At 36.4% G+C, this 24,861-nt stretch overlaps 2 protein-coding genes across 3 annotated transcripts; both read left to right on the forward strand.

Moving 5' to 3' along the window:
• The first annotated feature begins 131 nt into the window (after positions 1 to 131).
• LOC143458998 (transmembrane protein 168-like) lies at positions 132 to 10,174 on the forward strand. 2 transcript variants are annotated; one of them, XM_076955934.1, is made up of 13 exons: positions 132 to 2,675; positions 3,864 to 4,011; positions 4,892 to 5,058; positions 5,153 to 5,342; positions 5,527 to 5,717; positions 5,976 to 6,126; positions 6,321 to 6,390; positions 6,611 to 6,715; positions 6,895 to 6,994; positions 7,791 to 8,019; positions 8,093 to 8,179; positions 8,261 to 8,454; positions 8,787 to 10,174. In XM_076955934.1, the coding sequence occupies exons 1-13, from the start codon at positions 2,480 to 2,482 to the stop codon at positions 9,395 to 9,397; spliced, it is 2,439 nt and encodes an 812-aa protein (XP_076812049.1). In that variant the 5' UTR covers positions 132 to 2,479; the 3' UTR covers positions 9,398 to 10,174. The 2 variants fall into 2 exon arrangements, with proteins under 2 accessions (XP_076812049.1, XP_076812050.1); XM_076955935.1 differs by having other exon boundaries at positions 132 to 1,804.
• A 2,139-nt stretch (positions 10,175 to 12,313) lies between these two features.
• On the forward strand, positions 12,314 to 16,918 carry LOC143460623 (uncharacterized). The gene is made up of 10 exons (XM_076958208.1): positions 12,314 to 12,784; positions 13,477 to 13,674; positions 13,776 to 13,939; positions 14,309 to 14,435; positions 14,530 to 14,681; positions 14,820 to 14,926; positions 15,089 to 15,313; positions 15,384 to 15,507; positions 15,659 to 15,977; positions 16,091 to 16,918. Exons 1-10 carry the CDS (start codon positions 12,680 to 12,682, stop codon positions 16,208 to 16,210), a joined length of 1,641 nt encoding a protein of 546 aa, XP_076814323.1. The 5' UTR covers positions 12,314 to 12,679; the 3' UTR covers positions 16,211 to 16,918.
• The last annotated feature ends 7,943 nt before the right edge of the window (positions 16,919 to 24,861 follow it).

Raw genomic sequence — 24,861 nt, forward strand, 5'->3', positions numbered from 1 at the left:
TGCTTTGCGTTTTACTCTGCTGTGTATATCGGCGGGCCTTTCCTGTAAGTAAACAATATACATGAAACAAAAAAGAAGCATTAACAACAAAATTGTATAAACAACTCTAAGCAATAACTGGAGCTGCAAAAGCAATGTGTTTTGGTTGGGCTTTGAGGAAAATCTTTGTTTTAATTTAAATTCCTACACGTATCGATTTCGGCGTCGTGCTAACCTCCCATCATTACGTTATCGCACCACTCGATCACATCTTACACGTTTTAAGCTTCCGGGCTTTGCTGCTTTAAGCTTTTTCCCGTTCGTTTATTGTTTGTGAGTGTATTGTTTGTTATGTTTTACAATAACAAGGTAGCACCCACTAACGTATTTAGAGGGGCGGCCATTGGGTCTCCATAACTGTTCATTTATGACATATCCTTGTTTGCGACTACTTATTTCAAAAGTTTAAGATATAAACTGGCAGCTGTTGTATGTATAAACATGAGAATATATTTCCTTCGAAAGCGTTTTAAAGGATTTTTTTGTTGGGTAACAACAAAATTTTGCGCTTCTCGCATTTTGGGCGGGGTGGACAAACATTGGAATTTCAGACTAAGGTTTTAAAAAAATTCCCCCCCTCAATGCAATCCTAAATAAGCCACTGTTAGCACCTTTGCTTCAAACAGTTAATGGCGAAAAATACATGATATGAAAAAATAAACTATGCGACATAAGAAAGTTTGCCAAGCATTAAACCAGTGGTTCTTAACCTTTACAAACACGCCAAACCCCTACAATATTCTCCAAGCTTTCGGTGAACCCCAATAAATTGCGCAACGATAACACAAACAAAAGTTGCAGCAATAAACAAGAACGGGTTGCTGAAACGAAATTAACCAACTAGGCCTATATGTTTACATTTAACAAAGCATTGTTGTATCAATGTGTCTTCTGTTCTTGTTTTTCGGAGACAATCTTGGAGATTCGTGGCTGTGTATTAGAAAGGGCAACCCTTAAGTCATTTTCACATGCAAACCTGTTACGTTTTTTCGTTTTAATCTCAACCAGAAAACGCATGTTCTCATACATAGGTGGTTACAAACGGCGTGAGAAAATCGGGGGCAAACTTAACGATACAGGGATACCCTTCCAGTTTATGGCACCAAAACGTGTAAATCTAGATACGTTGTTGTTTTTCTGTGGACAGTTTCTCCTCACATACCAAAACTATTGCGGTACTTGAGGCCAGGGAAGAAGCCCTCTGAAAAATTTCTTATGCTTACAATTTCCTTTAATTTTTGCTTTAAAGACTGTTCTGTTTTTGCGACTAATCAAAAGTAACACATAACCAAAACGTTTGTTGAATTTTTGCAACGCGAAGAGGACCTTCGTCGAACCTCTGGAACGGCGCTGTTGAATCCCACTGGTTCGATCGAAACCAGGTTAAGAACCACTGCATTAGACATTTTCTCTTTTAGGGGATTTTCCCAATTTAAGCTGCTGCTATACAAATATTGCTGTTATTAAAAAATCTTTGAAGTCAAAAGCGTTAATCTTACTAAACTTAATCAAAGATAATTTACCAAATAATGAAGTAATGATACATAAATTTAAAGCGAAAATATGAAAATCTTTTTCTAATTTTTGGATGTTTATGTGAATAATCACCAATGAAACCTGCATTTTCTGTACTGTGATTCTGTATGGTGTTCTGGTGTTTGTACGAATCTGTTTATTACTCCAGTACTCGGTGTTGAATGACCTTTGAGCTTTTGTTGTACAAGTTAACGGCGAAATGCCTGCCCAATATTTGCACCTTTGAAAGGTAAGCATTTTATTGTCATTAATTACTTACAAATTACGCGTCAGCCGTTTTAGTTCCATAGTGTGTCAGGCCTTAGCAGGGCATAATGTGTTAATATTAATCAATTTAATGCTTACTGAAACTGTAATCTGGTATTGTAATATGATTAGCGATTTGTGTGTTGTGTTGTGTATTGTATATTGTGTATTGTGTTGTGTATATTGAAATAGAGATAATCACTTTCACATTTTCTTATAGACTAGGCTAGCTTAATTGTTTGTAGAGTATGTTTGTTGGATTAATTATCGATATTTTATAGTCTCAAAGTCGAAAATGTATGTAAAATACTATTCCATGAACTAGACTAATTTCGCCTAGATAGCTAAGATTGGTAGTTTGCTAGTTTTGGAAAAAAATGTGAAGTGCAGAGGTAATTAATTTTAAAAAGAAAGTTTTCCCTCAGGACTGCTTCATCTTTTGTTAATTTGCTATAAATTGGCGTTCAAATAACGTTTATTTATTGTTCATTTACCAGTAAATTTTCTGTTGTGTCATTAAATCTTACATGTGTGTGCCTGTGCGCATGCCACACTTTCCATTTTGGCTAATTAAAGGTTTTGAGTATCACTTAAACTTTGAATGAGTGATTACTTTCACTTATTAATATTAGATCACCTTCATTAGACCTATATTTGCATGGGTACTAAACAATCAAATACTGAAATAATGTCTAAAAAGTATCAAACCTCCAAAATACGAACTGTTTCCCTACGTCCCCGATCGTCAAGTTTGGGCTCTTTGGAAAGAAATCATTTTCTTGGCAACCATGATTATTTTATGCCTAAACTAAGGAATCAACTGGCTTACGCTCCACCCATTTATGTTAGTTCAAGTAAGTGTTTTATGATGACAAAGATGAAACAGACCTAAATTGTTTCTAGGTTTTTGCTGCAATGTTTGTGTTCCGTGTTTATGTATAGTTTTTATTAGTTGGCTTGTAAGCATGATGTATAGTATAGTCAAGTCAGCTATACAAAAATGATCCTATTCTGCTTACACAAACTTAAGTTATGCAAGCTTCACTAAATGTACAGCAACAATTTTTATATCATCAGAATTGGAATTTAATCCCTTATATATATATAACATATTTATTTACTGAAATTTCTGACCAATTTTTATTTGCAAATAATATGAGATTTTTGAAGAGTACCCTTAAGAGGCAGTGTCTGACAATTTTTGCCATTGTGGTTGTACAAGATGGCTAATGCCACCTCCACATGTATTCATGTTGATTTCACCCTTTTCAAATAGGGTGGTTTTTTTAACAAGACCTCATTTGTTTGGTATTTTATCATTGCCTGATTTTTACTGCTAAAATCAGCCATGCTTTACAAAATCGTTTAACATGATCAGAAATTTCTTAGGTAGAATTGTTTTAAATGTTTTGGCTGCGAAATGGTTAAAAGCTCAGTCTACGATGCGTAGCTTGTGTGAAAACAAGTAGCCCGTGCTTTAAAGTGTAATATGCTATTGTCATCATTTTGGGCGCTACCGTTATATATCCTTTCGATTTATGATCATTAAAAAAATCAATGCTTTAGGTGGGCAATACCAAATTTAAGGCTTGGCAAGAATTTTGACTTAATGAACCGAATTTTGGAAAAATTTTGCACTTTGGGAACTTTTATAAATTATGCTATTATCATTTATGCTAAGTATACTTATGTCATTGTGTGGAAGTAATGTGGGTGAAAAGTTTGTTAGGACTTTAAATTACGTTTCAAAACTAATGTGGTTTGATGTTGAAATGTGCTCTTTGATTTTATGAAAATATGGTGCGAATTGCAGAATAAACAAAATTGATACCAATATGATTATGTGACTGACAGGTGCTGAATTGCTTGTGATACCTACTATGAAACGTTTGTAAAAATTTCTGCATGTGCGTATTAGCAAAAGAGCATAAAACAATTTCTTGACATGTCATGCTTAATTAACCAATACTAAATATGCACCTTTTGACAAATGTTATCAAGTTTACATGAATTACAAACTTTACATGAAACTTTTATTTTAGGCTCGGGTATTTGCAGCTACCAGAAACATCCAGAAGACAATTTTTTGTGCCGGTTTTATAGAAAGCTCTCCTTGTTCTATGAGAAAGGATCAGTATTTCTGTCAAATATTTGCATCATGTACAAAGCAAAACTTTTGGCTAAAATAAGGTATACCTATATACAGCGTGATCACAATGATCTTATTTTAGTTAGAGATAAAACTATAAGTAATTTTGCAAATCATCATTATTTCATCTATATGTTGTTTTGGGATATATAGCAATGATTTGAGCTGCATGTTTATGAAATATTTTTCTCCTGATTTATTTTAAACTAACTACAGTCAGACCTCGTTAATCCGGACCACTTTGTTTCGTCATAAAATGTCAGTTTAGCTGGGTATCTGGATTATCGGAAAGCGAAAAATCAATCAATCTTGCAAATGCAGCACCGTGTTCAAAAAGCAGTATGCACCTTACTCCAATTTAAAGTATGCGTAGGAGTTTAAAAAGGGAAACTGCAACATTACTGTGTGTAGATAATGGGCTATTGTTTTTGTCAACTAACTACTGTATCTAGGACAATCGTGAATCATTTTCACTTCATTCTCCATAATCCGGTTTATCAGGTTTTATTGCTATTTATTTCGCACATTTGTTCCAAAACTTTTGTGTTGGATTTGGACAGCAGGGTTTCCGGATTAAAGGGGTAAAATGCATAGGAAGAAATCTGTTCCTGGCAGTTTTGTGTTGGATAACGGGGATCCCAGTTGTTCGGGGTTCAGATTAACGAGGTCTCACTGTGTATGCAAAATATTATGCCTTTTTAGTAGGAAAGAACTAATTTTGAATTTCTAATCAATGGGTCTCAATGGAACTATTTTTTATGAATAAATAAACTTAGTTTTATTGTTCTTTCTTACATGATGTGATCCTTTGTTTTAATTGCCTTTCCTAAAACTTTCAGAATAAAGTAATATATGTATATAATAACTTTTAAATTTTGATAATGAATTGCTACATAATCAACCGGTATATGTTCAATTAAGGTGTCTGAAGATTGTGCCAGGCTTTCTACTTTTAGTTGCCGTTTTGGTGGCATCAGCTAATCTGTGGTTGAATGATGCTGACTTAACCAAACTCCTAGTAGCAGTGGCAGTGGTTTTAATAAATCTGGTCTTCATGTATCTGGATTATGCCTGTTCGAGCTATGAAGGTTAGAGTACATCTCATCCCAAATTTACTATAAACGTACAAATATTAGTAAATGCTGAATTGTTGTTGAGAGTCATGTCATGAATTCTTACCAGGAGTCGGAGCTTGCGTAACTCATTTGTGGTGGGGCTTCCTGCTAGGTTCTCTTACATATGGTGCCCATTATTATAGAGTCTGGGCGTATGATGATCGTGACAGACTGGTGGACATGTTGATAATGACCAGCACAGCTATCAAATGTTGCTGTGATTTTTTGGATAGGTTTTTAGAAGTTGTCCACCATAGGTAAAAAAAATTTCAAATTGTAAAGTAAGTCTTGCTCAATTACTATAAAATTTTTATTAAGTATGCTATTCTCTTTTTAATTTAACTGCAATAGCATTTGCCAACTCTTTAAAACTTTCTATGCCTTCTTCAAGATGCAGTGGATACTATCAGTAGTAACCATGAATTTAATTTCTCTTTCCAGGTCAATGTTTTTATTGCCTGTAGAGGTGACGGCATTATTTGGAGCATTGATTGGTGGAATAATTTTTCTGGGTCCACAAGCTGACTGTGATCTGTTGATAATTACTGTAGCATCTGCATTAGTAGTTGCTAATTTGAGAATGAAATGCACATTGGCATTTCTTACTCTCTTTTTGTTTATTGCTATTTCAGGTATATATTGCATATCATTCTATTGGATGTTATGTCGTGTAAATGTGACTAAGTGATAGCTATATGTACTTTACCTTAGGCCTTAACATGAAGTTCTGTATATATGTATAAATATTTTTTAAAACGCCTTGAAAGCTTTGAATTAAAATTGTTTGAATGTATTTTCCTCAGTTTCACCCATTGTCTTGTACAGTACTGTTGCAGTTATCAGCCTTCATATTCTTCTACGAATTCTGTGAACAACAATATTTTATTCAGGAATTGCTGTGTTTGATAATATGCCCATTGTATTGAACCCATATTCTCTGATCTGCTATCACATAAGACTATTTTTCCCACCGGCCACTGATTTCTACTTCTCACCATTATCGGCAATGGAAAGGTGGTCATGGTCCTTCGGAATATCAAGGTATTTACCTGAACTTATCAACTTAGATTCTGATTAAATTTACTCTTGAATAACAATCAATGAGGGAGGTAGTTTATTGGATTTATTCATATCAATCTAATTCCATTTTATAGCTAGACCATAACTAAAAATGGTACATACATCACCTTTATGCGATATTTTAAGTTTTGTAGATTTAGTTTTTATGATTTTAGGTTAAAGCATCTTTGTCTCACGATTGTTGTTTTCATCGTTGAAGCTTTGTTTTGTGCCTTGGCCTTTTTTGTAAGTTGACTAAAATTCTAAACAGTTTTTGAGTTATAATGATGGTTTATTTTGTATAAATTTTTGTAGATTTTTCACCATCTAGTATATGGACTTTCAACTATTGAATGTAAAACTGGTATACTTCAATTCAATTAAAAATTGATTTCAGATCTATATGCTGTTCCAGCTGTTGAAAGTTTGTGATATATTTAGATATTAACACTTGTTTTACTTGTAGGTGATACTTTTACATCCGGAGTATGAGCTTGTGTTTGTAGTTCCTGTTGTGAGTGTAAGTGGACTACTATGGCTATGCACACATTTGGCTTACTTATCCACAGAGGTAACTAAACTTTTATTTCAGCCAGAATACTACATTCTTATGATTGCGAAATGGATGCACTCTACACATATATGTTGATACATCACTAACACTATCCATTGCCTCTTGGCAGTGTAAACTATATGCACGTTAATTTTACAACTGTGAAAAACTGGATTGACGAGATATTTTTTACACAGCTTACACTGGCTTCTAAACTCTCAGAGTGTCAAGATTTTTACCATAAGCTTCCCACAACATCTGGTGGAACAGGTTTATCGCACATTATGTCCAGCAAAGGTGTAACTTGATTTGTGGTTGTTAGAATTTAGAACACATACAATATATATAGTTTGCACTTTATGATGATGTACATGGTGTTGTATACAAACAGATAGCACTGGTTGTTTGAATTAATTTAATTTTGTGTATTTGATGCAAGAGCTTGTGTTATTTCCTTATTTCTTCTAAGCCGATGTGGTGTCAAGCGATGGAATAACTGTCTCAACTTTTTAAACTAATAATGTGGCTTTAGAACGTATAATATGTTCAAGTTTCATATTCACCTAAACTAAGACAGCCTGCGTATTAGTACAATTTCCCTTGGACCGTTCAGTTTAGAGCGCCCGAAGGGGTCAAGACTACACAGCCTACACATATTCACAACACCCAGTTATTTAGATGTTTTTACATTTCCCTCATGAAACAATTCTCTTTATTTTCTACCATGTCTTTGCATTCTTAATGTTAACCCAATAAAGTAATTCACTCTGCACGTTTAAAAGACAGGTTGTTCCTGCCATAATTTTACAATGATTTTACTGATTTTAAAGGCCAAAGCATGCTTTATGCATTATGCTTTCTGGCAAGGACAGGTAAACAAAGTGTCAGCTTGCTTACATTATACATAATGTATTCATTCGGTTAACCGTATCAAAAGGAAACCTCTGCGGTTTACCTTGTGCGCCACAAACATACGTGATATAATTATGACGAAAATATATAAATTATTATGTTTGTTTCAGTAGCTTAAATTTGTCGTTTAATTCAAATCTCTTTTACTTTGGTATGATATGAAACACTCTTTCATGTACAGGGGTTCGAAATCTCTGCTTGGTAGGCCAGCAGATAGTGGCATGCGCGCTTCTCACCACTTTATTTTTTGGTGGCATTTCTTGGAGGCGAGAAAACGCAACGTATCCAGCCCTTCTGCTGGTGGTGATTGGAATAGAGTGCGCCTCTTTCGGAAGAATCAGGGAACTTGCTGTCAAATTGGGTGGCACGTGTGTAGCGTACGCGCTGATAACGACAACTACCGTTGTTAAGTACGTACTTCCAATTCTAACGCCGTGATATGGCGTGCTTCTTACTTTATCTGACAATTCATTTATTTTATAGCCCCAATGCCAAAATCACAATATTACCGGCAGATTCGTTGCAGAAGCAAAATGACAGGGCTACGTCGTTGATAACTGCTATACATAAGTAAGTACACCTATACAAGCATGGTTTGTTTCAGAAAACTGTAATACAGTTCTCATATTCACAATATTACTCTAACTGCAGGTTTTTTGCTTTGTACTTGATCGACAATATCGGGTGCGATTACTCAACCAGCGGCTTAAGCTTAAATGCGGTTGAGGAGAAGCTTCGTAATTTGTTCAATACGAAAACAAAGGAAGGCGACGGCGTCCGTTGCGATACTTATATTTTCTACTACAGCGGTTTAACGGCAGAGGATGGCTCGTGTGTTCTTGCAGGTAAGGTGTTTCCTTTTTCTAGCGACCTAGCCTACACTACACTATACCTTTATTTATGATGCTAAAACTGGAATTTCTTTTGTTGGCATGATTAGCCAATTGTCGTCGACTATACGTTGAGAAAGGATTTCATTGTAATGACCAAAGTTAACTGTTTGTTATTTTTGCCAATCTTAAACTTGATGTAAGGAGAGAGCGCTGTGCAATAGCCATAGAGTCGCATGTACTTTGACCTTTCGGCGCCATGCAACCTACCTTACCCGTAAAATCAGTGAGTTTAAAGCTCAGGGTTGAACATAAAGTTATATCAAAATATGTTGTTTGTTCGGCAGATGGGGCCGTACTGTCTCCAGACCACGTGATTGAATTATGGCGAGATAGTTGCTGCGATGACAACGCAATGGCGCCCTCTCGTTTGCTCTTGATTATGGACGTTGCGACTCCCGATCCGTGGGTGAAAATGGTGGCTTCCCTAAGGCGGGAATATGTTGCTATCCAAACTTGCAAGCTTGCGTCAGTTAATTCATCCAAGCGTGACGTAGAGTCGGGCGGCATGGACATCTTAATACAGCCCGGTAGTTTTACTCCAGAATGGGTGCAGTGGAATTACGATATAACCAGTAAATCAGGACTTTCGCCAAATTCTTGGTTCGATGACGACGTTGCTACGTCATTGAGACCGACGTACAATGTTTCCAGGCGCTGGACTGACTTTGCCTTACGCGTACCGACCTCGAACAACAACGAAATGTCAGGTCACTGGAAAAGTCATTACCCATTCTGCTGCAGACCTTTCCTGACTCTATCCGCGTCATGCGCTAGGCGTCTCAACCTGGTCCGTATGTTGAGCGCTCCTGGTCGCCGTTATCGTCGCTTCAAAATGCGCTGGTTTCCACCGACTGTCTTGGACACGGGGCACGGTTTTAAATTGGTCCGGGCCTGAACGTGGAAGCGTGTTGACTGTATGATGTTCAGATTTTGAGTATGATATACACATTCCTGCTGCTGTTTAGGTGCTACTTCGATGCGTGTGTGACGTTGTTTTCTGTGCTGCTGTACGTGCAGTTTTTAGCTTATTTTGTTTTCACTGTCTCGTCGGTTTATTACACGTCTACAGTTTTTGAGTATTTTTTTGTTGATTCCAACGTGTTTGGCGGGTTTCTTGTGTAAAATTGCACCCTTTTGGAATTGAATTTGGTTGACAAATCGTGGTTGATAACATCGCAGTCAACTTCTGCCAAGTGCTCTTTGTTCAGCTAGTTACACTGTGAAAATCGTAGCAATGCACTTTGATGTCCCTGTGCTTGTATGAAAAATACTATTGTTTTTGACCAATTGGAGTTACACAGGTAAGACCAACAGAAGTAACAACTAATGATTTTTTTCTGGGTCAAGTAAGTGGCCATTTGGCTGGAGTCTTACATACGTGACGTCTGTTTTGGAAAGTTTTCTGACATCATATCAGGCTCTGCACAAGCTAAGTGCCATTTCCTAATATCTTCAGAAGTTAATTTCGGTAGATAATAAGGTGTTGTAGCTAAGTGAAATATGTTATAGAAATATCGATTTTTTTCATTCTTTCATCACAGTCGAGCACTAATTTTTGGCTGTCAAAATTTAAAGTTAGTAAGTTAACCTAAGTTGACGAAAGTATATCTCAAAGAGGGACTCGAGTTACAACACTTGCAAAGAATTACTTTAATAAACAAATCATCTCGTGCTTGGTATGTTATTTTTGATTCACATTCCCGTTGGCATCACGTTGCCATAATTTATGAACACAAGCAGAAAACAATGTTCCCATATCGTTCAACCTTCGTCGTCAATATCAGTCACATGACGTTTCAAAATCCGAGCTTAATAAGTCTTGCTGTCGAGTTCGTTTACTTTCGGTGGCAAAATTAGGTAGCCTGTGGTGTAACTGCTTAAAAAAAGTATTTGCTTTGTCAACATCAATTTCACAACTAACGCAAACATTCGAAGGACGCCTATAACTTTTTAGCATATCCATTTACAATGCAGTCAATGATTTTTGGTCGTCATTCTTTCTTTGGCGAACAAGGTATATATCGTCTTAACCCGTCTGACGAGTGTTTGATGAAATGACAAATAGCGTAATATTTATTGTTCAATCGCTATTGTTAAGTTTTAAGCGCTCGGGGAAGGCACCAGAATGCTGTCTACGGTTTACAAGAGAAAATTGTTATTTATAATCGCAGCCAATCAGCGTGTAGTCTATATAAGGCCAGTAAAACAGAGCCGCAGTGTTTTACAACCAAGCAGGCTATCACCACTTTCTGGAGTAGCCGACATTCAAATTTATTCTATGATATATTCTTCTAACAAGTGTTGGATGTCATAACAGTAAATATTTGTAGCATGGTTTTACCACTAATGATCTTGTATAGGTTGGTGCATACGGTAGTTGTACATGTGTATAGTAAAGTGTATAGTTTGTATAGTTTAGTGTTAGAAATATTTCTGGCCCTACGTGATCGTACCAGAATATGAGCAAATCAATATCGCTTTTCCCAAAGTACTCTACTAACTATATAGCAATTAAGCCTACAATATTTCTAAGGTAATGCTGTGCCACAAATGTTTGCTAACTTTTGTGACGAAAACATACAGCTGTAATGTGTAAAGAATATCTCTATATACGACTAAGTAGGCCCAAATTAAATGTTCGCGTTGTTTCTGTCAAAATTTGGAAGTTTCACGAAGGCCTTGATACGCCTTACCTTGACAGTATAAAAATTAAAAATATAGATTTCATATGGATATTTCCGACGTATTTGTTTAATACAGTAAATAATTTTGTTTACAGAAGCTAATATTCAATTAACATTTCATAAAAGTTTGATGTAGTGTATATAGATATGTGCTTGTGATGTTTTACAAAGCGTCATAGCATAATACGTACCGGCCCTTTAAATTAAAAAATTGGCGTATCACATCATAGCACATAGATAAAATTAGCGTCAAAACTTTCACATGAAACAGAATACAATGGGTAGCATAATGTTTTGATTGTTGTAAAAACAGTTTAACGCCGCCATATCGTTTTAAATAGCTCCATTGTCGAATTATACTTATATCGATTGGATTGCCATCTTGGAACGCTTCAAACAATATATAACCTATTGGGGTTACACGACTGGTCTCGCGCTAAGATCTTGTTACGTAACAACATTGTTACTAACGTATATAATATTTTTATTAAGTACATGGTACTATGTAAAAAATGGTTATGTATACGGTTCCTTCTAAATTCTTTGTGTTTTCAGGATCTACAATGTCAATGCTATGCTAAAAACATTCTGTCTTCAAAGTTGATTGTGGTTGAACTGTGTTAATTGTAAAGCTAGTAGGCTATTACATAATAAATTAAAAAGCGAATATATACAATAGCACTGTACTTGAGTACACCTGATGAAGCATCAAGTTTGTGCTTGCGAATGCTTGTGTTGAGAAAATAGAAATAAAGTAAATCCTAGAGTTTTATCGTATATTCTGCTTTTTGGGACTGCTAAAAACTGAGTGACTTTTGGAAAACATGTTAAAAAATTCGAGAGCAGCTGTATAAAATATTGGTTACATGGCGTGATTTGGCTTCACAAAACCTTTTAATTAGGGTTACGTAACGTTGCTTAAAGTTTCTGCAAAATTATGTTGTCACTTAATCATCGATGTGCTGATGACCCTAAATATAATTCGATTAAATGTGAGACCTTTACGGAAAGAATTGTGTAATTTGATATTGATCAATCGATAAGTGTGAAATAACTTGAAAGAGCTATGACACAAGTTGATCTTTTTCTATTTCAGTCATGCTTGGTCTGCTGCTATTTAAAAGGCCGGGCTATACGTTTCCCTACCTTTACGTAAACGATATTGAATTCTAGGCTTAATAAAAAAAAGCACATGCTGGCTGGTTTTGAAAATATTTCCTATTTTCAAAATGTGAGGTTATGTAGAAGAAAGCAAGGCCGTTACAGATGGTCCACAAAAAGAAACATGATCACGGAAGAGGCCGCCATAATTGATGACGAGGCTATTTGATCCTCATGGGCTGCAAAACTGTGTAGGCCTACCCAAAAATCCAACCCAACTACTGTAGGATTTTATGCGCTGCGTAGGTGTATGATTAACTGCAATAATTTGCATCTTACCTTTGAATTTTTCGTGTAGCAGGTGGTTTGGTAAGCATTTCTATATATCCAAAATGTTAGCCATACTAAAGATAGACAAATTAAGTCGTATTCAAACTGAAGCAAACGATCTTCTACAGGGAGCGGTGATCAGTGAAAGAGGTCAAAGCTGGAATAAGGTATATTAATGGGTGTTGGGTTTATCTTTATTCATTTGGTAGTTATTAAATAATAGCAATATCTACGTTGTGGTTTCAGTTCTCATTCATTTCAGCAAATTTTTTAATGTGTATGTTTTCGGCTGATTTCCATTTGCGCTTCTCTATAGCCTGGTCTGCAGGAAGGGCCAGTCGGTACTTTGAAAGCACCGTCGGTAACGGTACCGGTACTTGACAAAAAAATGTACCGACGGTTCCGGTATTCGGTACTATTTCAAAAAAGTAGTTTGGTATACTTTTCTGGTACTCGGTACCTGTGCTTTTTGTACAGCGGATCCTGTTGCAAGTGCAATTTTTGCCAACATTATAACCTCGCTAAAGGTTAGTTCAGGTCAAAAAATATGTGAACTCACTCTTTGCGACATTGTTAGGCATCTGTAGATTAAAAAAGAACAGAAAGCGCAAAAAATAGCATTAAGATTTAAAAGTTTTAAAAAACATACTTCCCAAAATCTTGAAGTATTCATTCTAAAAGTACCGAGTACCTGGACCGACTTATATTTCTGGAAAAAAGTAATTCAGTAATTTTTTATAAAAGTGCCGATGGTACCGGTATCTGTACTGAAAAGGTACCGTGGTACAGTAATTCGGTACTATAGTACCTCGGTACTATCCACCTCTGCTGGTCTTACTATAATTCTGGTTCCTTGCAGGTTGCAGAAAAATACAAGAAGATGCTGAAGTTAATCTCTAAATCCAACCTACCAGCAAGTTTTGTCGCTCCACCTACTTACAATATGCTGCTGTATGAATCTTACTACCACCTGGGAATTGCATTGCAGAACCTTGGCAGACACAGAGAATCCGTTCATGCTTACAGCAGCGCTATGATGTCTATGAATTTGAGAAAGGTAGTAAATTGTAAGTTTACAAGAGTAAGATGATGCGTTTATTGCCAAATAGGCTTAAGCTAACAAAAATACCATCAAATGTTTAAAAAATCTTTTATTAGAACGGGTGTATGGCTGGTTGCAATTCAAACACTTGTTTTCAAACTCCCGTCCTCGCCAAACGTGCTTTCGCTTACGCGAAAACGGGAGACATAAAAAACGCATTCAGGGATATTGAAAAGGCGGTTGTCCTTGACACCCATAATCCAGACCTGTACTGCGTCAGGTGAGAAATTTAAATGAATTGTGCACAGGATCTTTACTTAAAATCGCGTACCGGAATAATCCCAACCACGCATGTAACCTAATAAGAAACGTATCCAGGCTAATATGGCCTAAACAAATTACCTGATTATATTCCATGGTTTATCTATACCGCAAAGCAATGCAAACAAATTTTAAAATCATCCAAAAATTCGAAGTTAACGTCAAGCTTCATTTTTTTCCGATGAATTTTGTTAAGTAGTGGATTTAATATATAGCGTACAATACAACGTCGTTTATCGATTCTCACCAACTTCTGAGAGTCAAAAATCATGACAGCGTGGTGGTCCAAATACTTTACAAAGTTAATAAAAAATCACTAACATTTTAGAGCAATTCTGTGGAACTCGAGAAAAGAGCCTCAGAAAGCTCTTGAAGATTTGAACCGTGCACTCACCTTCAAGCCAAGTCACGTTTGCGCTTTAATTCTTCGCGGGACCATTGATCAACCAATGCAGGTAGTGCTGCCCGATAAAAATTTTACTCCGTCTATAACAACGTAATTGATTGTTTAAATATTGTGTAAGGTTTGTTCTTTTACTGTATATGCAGATGAGCTTTGGCTTACTGGAAGGAATTTCTATAAACTATAAAAAGGAAATACCAGAAGACCACAAAATGGCCGTTAAGTTTAATCCCGACGCATCGGACTACTTTGACGTAAATGACGTGCACAACCAGAAGGTTATAAAGTTTTGGAATAGGTACAATTTCTTAGATTAACACTTCCGGCAGCCTTACTTTAAGCAAAGAGGATAACTTATTGAATGAATTTTAAGAACGCAAATTGAGAACGGTACTTATAAGTTATACCGGAGTTTTTGTTTTTCTATATTTTATAGGTTTCTTTGGTCGTTAAACATTCCGAGAACCGTTACCCACGTAGACTTGATGTCAAACGTCTTAGCTCAGTACAACACCACAGTAGCTCTATCAGATCAGTTTCTTGGTAAATTATACAATATTTCTTACCGCAAACGCAATAACTATGCTAATGGTGAAGAGATGAATCATCCATGTTGGTTTCTTATCTGTGAAAATTTTTTAGTACAATTAGAAAGGGAATTTTTCTCATTTTTGATAGTAAAGTTGGCCGCATCTTTATATACAGGCCCCGATTTCAGATCTACACCAGCCACCCCACTTGTACCTAACAGAAATCAAAACCCTCCTATCACGTCATATGATATTGCGTCCGACGGCAATAGGCCAAAATCGATGCCAGCAGCTCCATTCCGTTGTGGTACTCCGTACGGATCTGACGACGGTCCAACAAATCGCGCTCGCAGACTTTCATATGGTGAAGCCATAAGAACTTACACTGCAAAAAGACAAGGTTAGAAACCTGTTTTTTTTATATTTTGGAAATCAAAATTGAATTTTTGTTATTGTATGCGTTTGTTTAGACACCGGAGTATCGGAGTATATACAACGTCTGGTGGCACACGCCAGTCGGCCCACCACAGCAAAGAGTTCGAAAAGCTCTCAGCATGAACAAAATACTATGCCAACGATTTCAGTAACCATTAAGTATGTAGAAATTTATTTTGTTTTATAAGCATGACAGAAAATTTTTAGCTTGCTTACATGCAACATTGTGGATTGAAAACTTGTTCATACTTTTATGTGCATTTTTGAAAAGTGTGGTTAGATAAACTGCAAAAGTTCTTCTTCTTTGTAGATCTCCGGCACGCTCACCGATGGTCTCACTATTAGCCAGTAGAAAGTCAAGCGTATCTTTTGAACAACGAGCCTCTCCGGTAACTACAACTGCTGTTCATCAACTTCACGCTCCTACAATTAATCCTCCTTTTTCGAGACGAGGTTCCAAAATATCCGTGGCTTCCTGCCCTATTCCGTACAACCACCAAAGTAAGGAGCTCGCCGAAGCAGGATCCGTGTCTCCAGGGTGTGTTAGTAAACGAAGATCAAGCATCGCCGTTGTTCGACCGAAGCACAAGGAAGCAGCAAAATATGCGTCTACCGTCCACGGCATGCAGGTAAATTACGACAAGACAGATTCTTTTTGGCTATTCAGTTCGTTTTTTTTTCTATAAGCCACACCTTATTTTATACTTTTTTACATTTTAACTCACTTTTTCATGGTTTGCAGGTTTTCCAAAGCGTTAATCTGTCTGACGCGCCTCGAATGTACTATAAGCCTTGGGGCGGAGATAAACTACCGGTCGCCGAGCTCTCGGTCCGAAAGAAAGTGGAAGCATTTCGAGTATAAAGACGCATAGAATCAAACTTTAACTATTCAAACAATTTGCGGAGGGTATAAAAGAAAAGAGAAAGAAATCCTGTAAAGCGAGAAAAACATTCCTTTATTTCAACGTTTATGGGATAACTGATTAACATTAAGGGATTAAGACTGATTTCTGTGTGGTGCTTAGCGAAGGTACGTTATGCGGTGCAATAGAAGCCTAGACTGTATTGAGTGTATTTCGTATACGTAACGCAGTTTACGGTGCAAATTTGTGATGTGGTCACCACATAGATTTTGTTATGGTTATTAAGTCGCACTCGAAATTGATATCTATTTACGTTATTTATGTGCTGCATTCTTCGTCTGTCAGTATACTTGTAAACCGATGGTTTTCTTTTTATCTTTTCAGTCAAATGAACTAGTAGTAACTTATTTTTTCCTGTATGCTGTGGGGATGTGGCGTACTGTTTCCATGCATATCTTGCTCTTTCTCCGTAAATTATTATTCTTTAAATAGCCTACTCGGAAATATTATATTTAATATGTTACTTCATACGTTTTGCTCTCATACAGCACTGCCATACTCATACTGACTCATACAGACATACTCATACTGGCACTGCTCAATGCCCCCTTTATAGGCTACGCTAGCGCGATCAGTATTACGCAATATGACGGTTTACTCTTTACTGATAGGCTTAAACTGCAACAGATGTGGACAGAAAAAATAAAAACAAATCATAATGAATTCGTAATCAACATCAAACTTAAATGTAACTTTTGCAAGGTTGTAATTAATTTTGTTGAAAAACTCTGACCTACTTGGCCCTCCATTTACTCCAGCTACACCTCTGGTCCTGTAATGAAAAAAGCTGGTCCTCATACTACAATAGCGACACTGTAGTTATTCACACCTGTACCTAAAATGAGACTTTTTCTATTATGTTATAATTGCTGAATCACAACTAGAATCGGTACGTTTAGTCGCAACTGCATATGTCACGCTCAGTCTTTTGACTCAGGTAATCTTATCCCTACAAATGAAATCAACAGACCTACTGTACCATGCAATAAGACCATCTCTATTTCTTCTAGATACAGGGTTGTAAAATGCTGCTTTTATTCTGTGTTTTTGTATAACATTCAGAAACATTGACAAACAACAAAAAATAGCTGAACGAACTAAAGCTTTCGAGATGTGGGTTTCCCGTAAATGCAAAGGATAACGAGGACTGTCAGAAAAACTAATGAAAAAGTCTTACACCACATTAATCAAACAGGAAGTTTACAAAAAATATTAAGTTAAGACAGCTAGCCATTCACAGGAAATCTGCTTCGTAAAGAGAAACTGAAACACCTCTCCTTCAGCAGAAAGATCAACAGAAAACATGCTCCAGGAAAACAGAGGTAGTGGACAGTTAAAATATGGATACCGCAGTGGGTTATTCCCACGTCTAATAGGAATTTCATGTGAATTTTCAAACTTCAACAAATGTTTATAATGCACATGACATGATAGCTGGTTGGTATAACCATAATAATTTCGCAAAAACCGCTTCTTTTATGCTACCATTCCATTTGATTTATGAAATAATAGCCTAAGCCTTAGGCATAATAAAGTGACATACAAAATTTCAAGGAGCTCCAAGCAGGATTTTTCGATTAATTGGATTTTTAGTAATTTTACTTTATAATAAAATTAACAAAGAAATTAGACCTTTTTACAAGCATATACCAGGTCTTAATAGAGTAGAATTTCTAGACCAGGGATGTCCAACCTTTTATTATAGTGGGCCGCATTGTCACTTGAAATAATTCATTGGGCCGCAGAACCTATTAAATTTCAAGAAAAATGGGTACACAAAGAGCTGACTGGTACATTTTAATTAGGCTAAGGTTCACAGTTCAAAATACTACTTGGAGTGAAAATGAATAGCGGGCCGCACAAAAATCTCAGGTGGGCCGCAGGTTGGACATCCCTGTTCTAGACTATAGGGAAAATTCAAAAAAAGTGCATAGTATTTATTAGAGGGCAAAAAACCATTTCCAATGATACAAAAAATAGCTTAAACTAATCGTTAAAGAAAAAAAAAACACTTTTAAACCTTGCCTTAATGAAATTCATTACATGAACAATGATAGATATGCTGTTTGTAAATTTCTAGCTATTTCAAAAAACTCCATCAAAGAATCTTATCCAAACATAAATACAGTGAAGCAAATTTACATAGCGATGCTACTGGTCAACACTAAAATGAAGAAACTTTTTGAGGGTATCTTTACTTAATTTACCTGTTAAATTATCTGAATGTCTTTTTGCATGCTGTAAGAACACTCTAACCTTTGTCGGCCGAAAGGTTTTAGAATTATAACAGAAATAGCTTACAAGAAAAGGTTTTTATTATAGATGCTCTACACTTTCTCAATAAAATGATTAACGAATTACATAAGCAATACCACCGCTCATAAAATCTCTATTGAGTGGCAATCACCATATCTGGCTTAGACAACTCATCTGTTGGTTTAGTTGATTCACTTTACTAACTCTGCTCACTGAAAGAAGTACGAGCATGTGGAGCGTGAAAGTGATGGGAGTTAAAGACAATGGGTGATGCATATAGCTAAAGATTACATAAGGAGACATGGACAAATAAACAGTGTTAATGTTAAGAAGCAGGCATTTCAAAAAGAACACTTATCACAATAGATGCTGGAAAGCAACCGGGGAACATACTAAAAGGAGTGTTCACACGAAGTTATTCAGAGCAAGTTTTGAAATATAAATCCACAGATTCCACAAATTTTAACAAATTCTTGATTTGTTAAAGAAAGATATAAATCCAAGTCTTTAACAAAAAATAAATTCATAAACTTCAATCAACAACCGAAAAACACTTTTGCAAGAAAGGATAAACTGGTATTAGAAAATACCACCCAGACCGCTGCAAAACACATGTACATTGTACAACATAAAGTTAAACCAAATTCTGACTAAATGGCGTTTTGCAACAACATCTCATGGTAAAGGAAATGTTGAAGGTTTGGGTGCAACCTGTAAGAGACGAATACGAGAAAAATTCAAGCTCACCAAATAGATCTTTCTAGGTCAAGCATCAACATAGAACGAATTTCTATAACCTAATATCAACACGGCTCATTTAATTAGGGACTCAGCACTCAGGGGGGTGCTACATGCAAACGAACGGTGTAAAGAAAATGGTTCCCGATGCAAACTGGATAGACTGTAGAAAAAATTTTAATAAGGCTTACACGTTGTTTCAAGAAAAAAACATATCTTTAAAATTACAAAACTATGCTCAGTATGCAGATAAAACATGATGTCAGAGATGTGTGGTGGTGCCCAGGAGTGATAATTATATTATCAACAGTGGTCATCAACAAATTTGAGAAACATTCCTAAAATGGTGTTATATGAAAATATAAATTATTAGAGAATAGTAAATATCTCCTCTAAGTGTGAAAAAAAACAAACCTTAATCCAATACATTCGAAAACACACACTACAGTCAGAAAACAAAAGATTTTTGTGACACATCCCGCATGAAATTAGTATTAATCCACAATTATACTATGTGTGCTACTACAGCTATATAACTAAGTACACTACTGCATGTGACAACTGTACTATATGCAGTAGATTGAAAATTGTAATATTTTATAGACTACCCGGCATGTCCTCATACGAATGCGTGATATGAATTCGGATTAGGGATGAAACAACATCTGTTCAGTCTCTTGAAACATCAGGTATATATTGAATTGAAACTATACAAATATAAAATTTCTAAGAATGATTTCAAAAAAGCTCGACCATTTGCAAATGTGTTGATTCCAGGTCCAGTTAATGGAGGACACACAAACTGTTTCTCTACCACCAAAAAGCCCTTCCATCATTTTACCGGCGACTGGACACTAGTTCACCTCCGGCAGACCAGGGGGTAACAGTGGCCTTGAATCAGTTGTCGAATGTTGCAGTCACGGAGCCTTAATCTAGCTTTCCTAATTATTTGTACGATGATAATGCCTCTGTTTCTGACTTGGCGGAGGACGCAATATCTACTGTATTGTGGCTTCTGACTTTTTGCCGATAGTAGCTCCGTCGATAAGTTCGCTACATGTCTCGCTATCAGTTGCTGAGCATCCGGTGGAAGTAAAGGGTTCAGAGACTGCAGATTTCGGCCCTTTCATCGCAAACTTCAATCTAAGATAGGCAAAGAGTTTCGATGACCTTTCTCGACAATCTGTGTTGGGAGAGTTCGCTCATTCCTCGTTGCGTTCTAAATCCCTTTCGGATATTGTCTATATGAGTGGCGTTTGTTTGCAACCACTGCAAGCAAGCACCACTGTATACGTTGACGTTTGGGAGGAAGAACGTACCGAGGCAATGAGTGGTGTGGACACTCCCAACGCACATCGTCAAGAGAGTGACTCGACGCTCTTGGATATTGCTGGCAGATTCACCAATTCGCCACTGACCGAGGTGACTGGCTACACCCAGGTGAAGGACCTGATCCGTCTTCCAGTGACCAGTCTTAAACCGGCCTCGCCCAATCATGGGACAAATGAATTAAGCCTATTTATCTGTTGCAGCTTCTGACCTTTTGCCGACAGTAGTTCTGTCGATCAGTTCGCTACATGTCTCACCGTAGGTTGCTGAGCATCTGGTGGAGGTGAAGTGTTCAGTGCCTGCAGTATGTGGCCCTTTCATCCAAAACGTAAATCTAATGACAAAGAACATCAATATTTTACTCGGTAATCTGGGTTGAAAGAGTTTGCTCGTTCCTCGCCACGTTCTAAATCCTTTTTCGATATTGCATTTATGAGTTGCACTTATTCACTATATAACTCTGAAGGCAAGCAACACCATATATATGTTATATGGATATACCATGTTGACATTGTCAACACACATTGTCACGAGAGTGACACGACACTCTTGGATGTTGCTGGAAGATCAACAAATTCGTCGCTGTCCGAGGTGACTGGCTGCGCCCATGTAAAAAACCTGATCCACTTTAAAGTGACCTTTGGTTTCAAACCAACCTCAACCAATTATTGGATAATTGAACTTATCCTGCTTGTGGGGACATCTCCATGCTCACGCGCAAGGCATCAATAAATATGGAAATTAATGACCCAACGAATAGAAAAACAAAATCCTCTTTATTTCATCGTTTGAAGTTTTGTAAAACCCGAACCAAAGTTGATCCGATGATGGATGTAAAAAGCAACTATTCATTATAGTGCAGAACTTCGTGCATGGTTGCTAGAGCTGGGCAACTGCTTTGTTTAAAAGAGTGCCTATCCAACAATTCAATGAAAACATAAGCGGTGCTTTTTTCGTTCTTCTATAACAAAGAAGCTTGCTCGTTTTACTAAGTCAAATATATTTTCACTTCTGTGCATTTCCGATAACCAATCGCATTCAGATATTGCAAAGTTTTGTTGTAGAACTTGAATATAACTGTAATTTAATAAATGACATAAAATTTCAAGGAATCCAAGACTGAAAAGTTTTGTTTCAGTTACACCTGCCACAAAGAGGAATAGAGTATTAAGAACCTTCTAGAACTGCAATGACCCCTATAATAATAACTGCAACATAAATTTTTATCAGCTAATTTGATAATTATCAGCACCAGTAAAATGGCTAAATTATGTAATTAAGATTTCTTTATCTAACTACTCTTATTTATTTTGTACGTTTGCAGCATTGTTGGTGCAAAAAAAAGCATTAAGCGAAAACATCTTACAAAAGAGTGCACTTATGTTTTCACGCTTAATTTGAAAAAAAACATCGTACTTGACAATCCTCTCTACCAAAAGAAAAATTGTAATGCCATTTGATATCGTACATTTACTTAGTCCACGATTAGGTCTGACCCAAGGAATAAACCTTTTTCTTTCCTGGAAAACTTAGTAATTCAAAGTTGTAAAAAGGACACATTTGTGCAAGCCTAGTGCTTACTCATATCAAAGTTTTATTGCCCAAATGGCATGGTATGCAATGTCACACTAATTACAGCAACTTTCTTGTCCGCAGTCACAAAAATTAATTAGATCCATTTTTCAGTCAACTAATAAACAGCACATGCAAAAACAACTAAATCCGGTCAACGAAAACTTTGACTTCATTGCTATTCCTGGCAAATAGTCAGGGTTGCCATACCGTCCTTATTTCTAAGATTTGTCCTCATTTTGAAGGTCAGTGTCTTAGAAAATATTTTTGTCCTTTTTTCTAAGAAATGTCCTTATTTTCACTTGCGTCCTTATTTTTAGGGCAGAGTTTCGTATTTTGCGCATTTTGACACCTTTAGTATACCATTTTGTACCAAACAGATACAAAAATTGAGAACATGCAAATAGTGTCTCGTTTTTTCATTTTTGGAACATTGATTGCCTTCTGTTGTGCACTGCTTAAGGTAGTATTCTTCTTTTGCTTCCTGTTCGTACTTATTTTTGAGTCCAGACCGATGGCAACCCTGCAAATAGTGATATCTGGCAATGAACCTGTCATTATGATAAATGCTCTTTGGCAAGGAATCCGCTGCACCAATTATTTATCAACTCCTAAAAGAGCGTACCTTTGCTATAGGAATGATTGTTTGCAATTTCTTAAATTGTTTTAAGTAAATCTTTTGGCAAAAAATCTTCTCTTTGGGAAGTTACTGTCTCAAAAAGGAGTTTATGCCATTTTGAGCTAGTGTTTAACATTAGTAGAGTAAACTTGAATATTATATGCATAGGGCTGCATATTATATCCTGTAATCAACTTACTGGGCTGAACAATAGTTTCAGTGTTTTCTCCTAAAACAAAAAACCTCCCATTCACATAGCTTTAACTCTCACATCAGATTGATGATGCGAGCCTATAGTATTCATAACACTAATCATTTATTTTCACTTATCTTAATTGTGACTTGGACAGTAGTTAAATAGTTTACAGTGAGTGTACAAAGGATATCTAAGTCACATTTCATTCAGCGAACAGATATGCAGTATACAGAAGTTCAAGCTTTATAATTATCAGTAACGATAATTTCCATTAAATTGAGAAAGCTGAATCTAAATTTAATATTTCACAATAAAGACGTTAAACTTAGGTTAGTCAGAACTGACTGCTATAGTCAGCTAGTGAAATTTCAACCCGCGTTCGCTCAAACCAATGCACGTTTTAGTTTCAGGGCCACAATACAATTATAACTAAGTGATGCGAGTGTATTTTCATTTGTTAACTGTCTGTTAATTGCTGGTTGTTTTGCAAAAACCTGTGGAAAACACTTGGTTAGGTTAAAAGTTAATTGAAAATATATTCTAAAAGCTTCAACAAATAATGTCTGCTGAAAAAAGTGAAAGGCACATTACAGTTATTAGTTAGGCCCAAGCTAGTGATATTTATTGCATTAGATTAAGTATTATAAATTTTGCATATGATATTGGGCTTTCTCAACCACTGGACAAAGGTTTCTCAACCAGGGGAACAAGCAGAGGTCATGCTAGTAAGCTAGTGTAGTAGTAGGGGGAAGACGAGGCAAAGTGGGACACTTAAGTTTCTCATGTTTTTGTGTTCGCTGTGGAAAATTAGCAACGTGAAGGCTACTGCACAAGCACAAGTGGAGTAAGAAGTATTTTTAAATATACAATCTACATTTTTTATTGATGAACAGTGGCCAAACACCATGAAATGTTGAGAACGACTAGCTTAGACTGATGCAAATATGTAGTAGAACTCCAATACAACGGATGCCTATATAACGGTTAACCGTATATATCGAATGAAAATTCTAGTCCAGATGGTTTCCTATTCTTTTTAGTGCATTTCAACTCGCTTATAACGATACATTCTCTAGTCCCTTTGAGAAAAAACAATGCAAAATACCTCGGATGTAATCATACATTCATCAAATGCAACGAAAGTGATTGTTGACAGTACAACTGCTCTTACCACAGAAGCAAACGTGCCTTATTCTGACCCACTTGATTAACCAGTATGTCAAAAACTTCATTTTCACAGTAAAATAGTGCAAAGAAAAAATAGAGTTGAGTACGTTGTTTCTGAGTTGAAAATGTCTTGTAATTAACGCTAGAACGTGAGACGTAATAGGCCCCACATAGGTTAGCCTAGCTGGTTACGCAATCGGTAATTACCCATTTCGGTAACCGGCGGCTGGTGACATTTCAACTTCAAATGGCTACTACAGCAATTTTTACAAATTCCGATTTTATTTAGAACTTGCTACAACTCTCACCTCTCAGGCTTTCATGACTAACTTACAACGAAAAGATGAATTTCAAACAACATCCAATCACATACTGTTGAAACGACAAACTAATGGAGAACACATAAAATCGATAATAAATTTGAATAGTTTGAAGGGGTTCAAAATATTGGACACTAGAAGAGCAACGAGATTGCTGTGAGCTCTTGTGACGATTACGTCACGAATCACGAGTTGTTTACGAGATGTTTGAAATTTAATTTAGAATCTTGTAATTCAGTTGTTTACCAGACTTGAGTTTTCCTTAATGACGTCAGATAAATTACCTCGCTTGAACTGGTGTGCCATATATATATCGATGCAATGTTTACAATCTTCCTTTTTCATGTGATCGATTTCACTGGTTACTACAGCGCTATGTAACATTCAGTAAGC

Source organism: Clavelina lepadiformis, chromosome 5 (assembly GCF_947623445.1).
Source record: "Clavelina lepadiformis chromosome 5, kaClaLepa1.1, whole genome shotgun sequence".
In the NCBI taxonomy this organism is placed as follows: Eukaryota; Metazoa; Chordata; class Ascidiacea; order Aplousobranchia; family Clavelinidae; genus Clavelina; species Clavelina lepadiformis.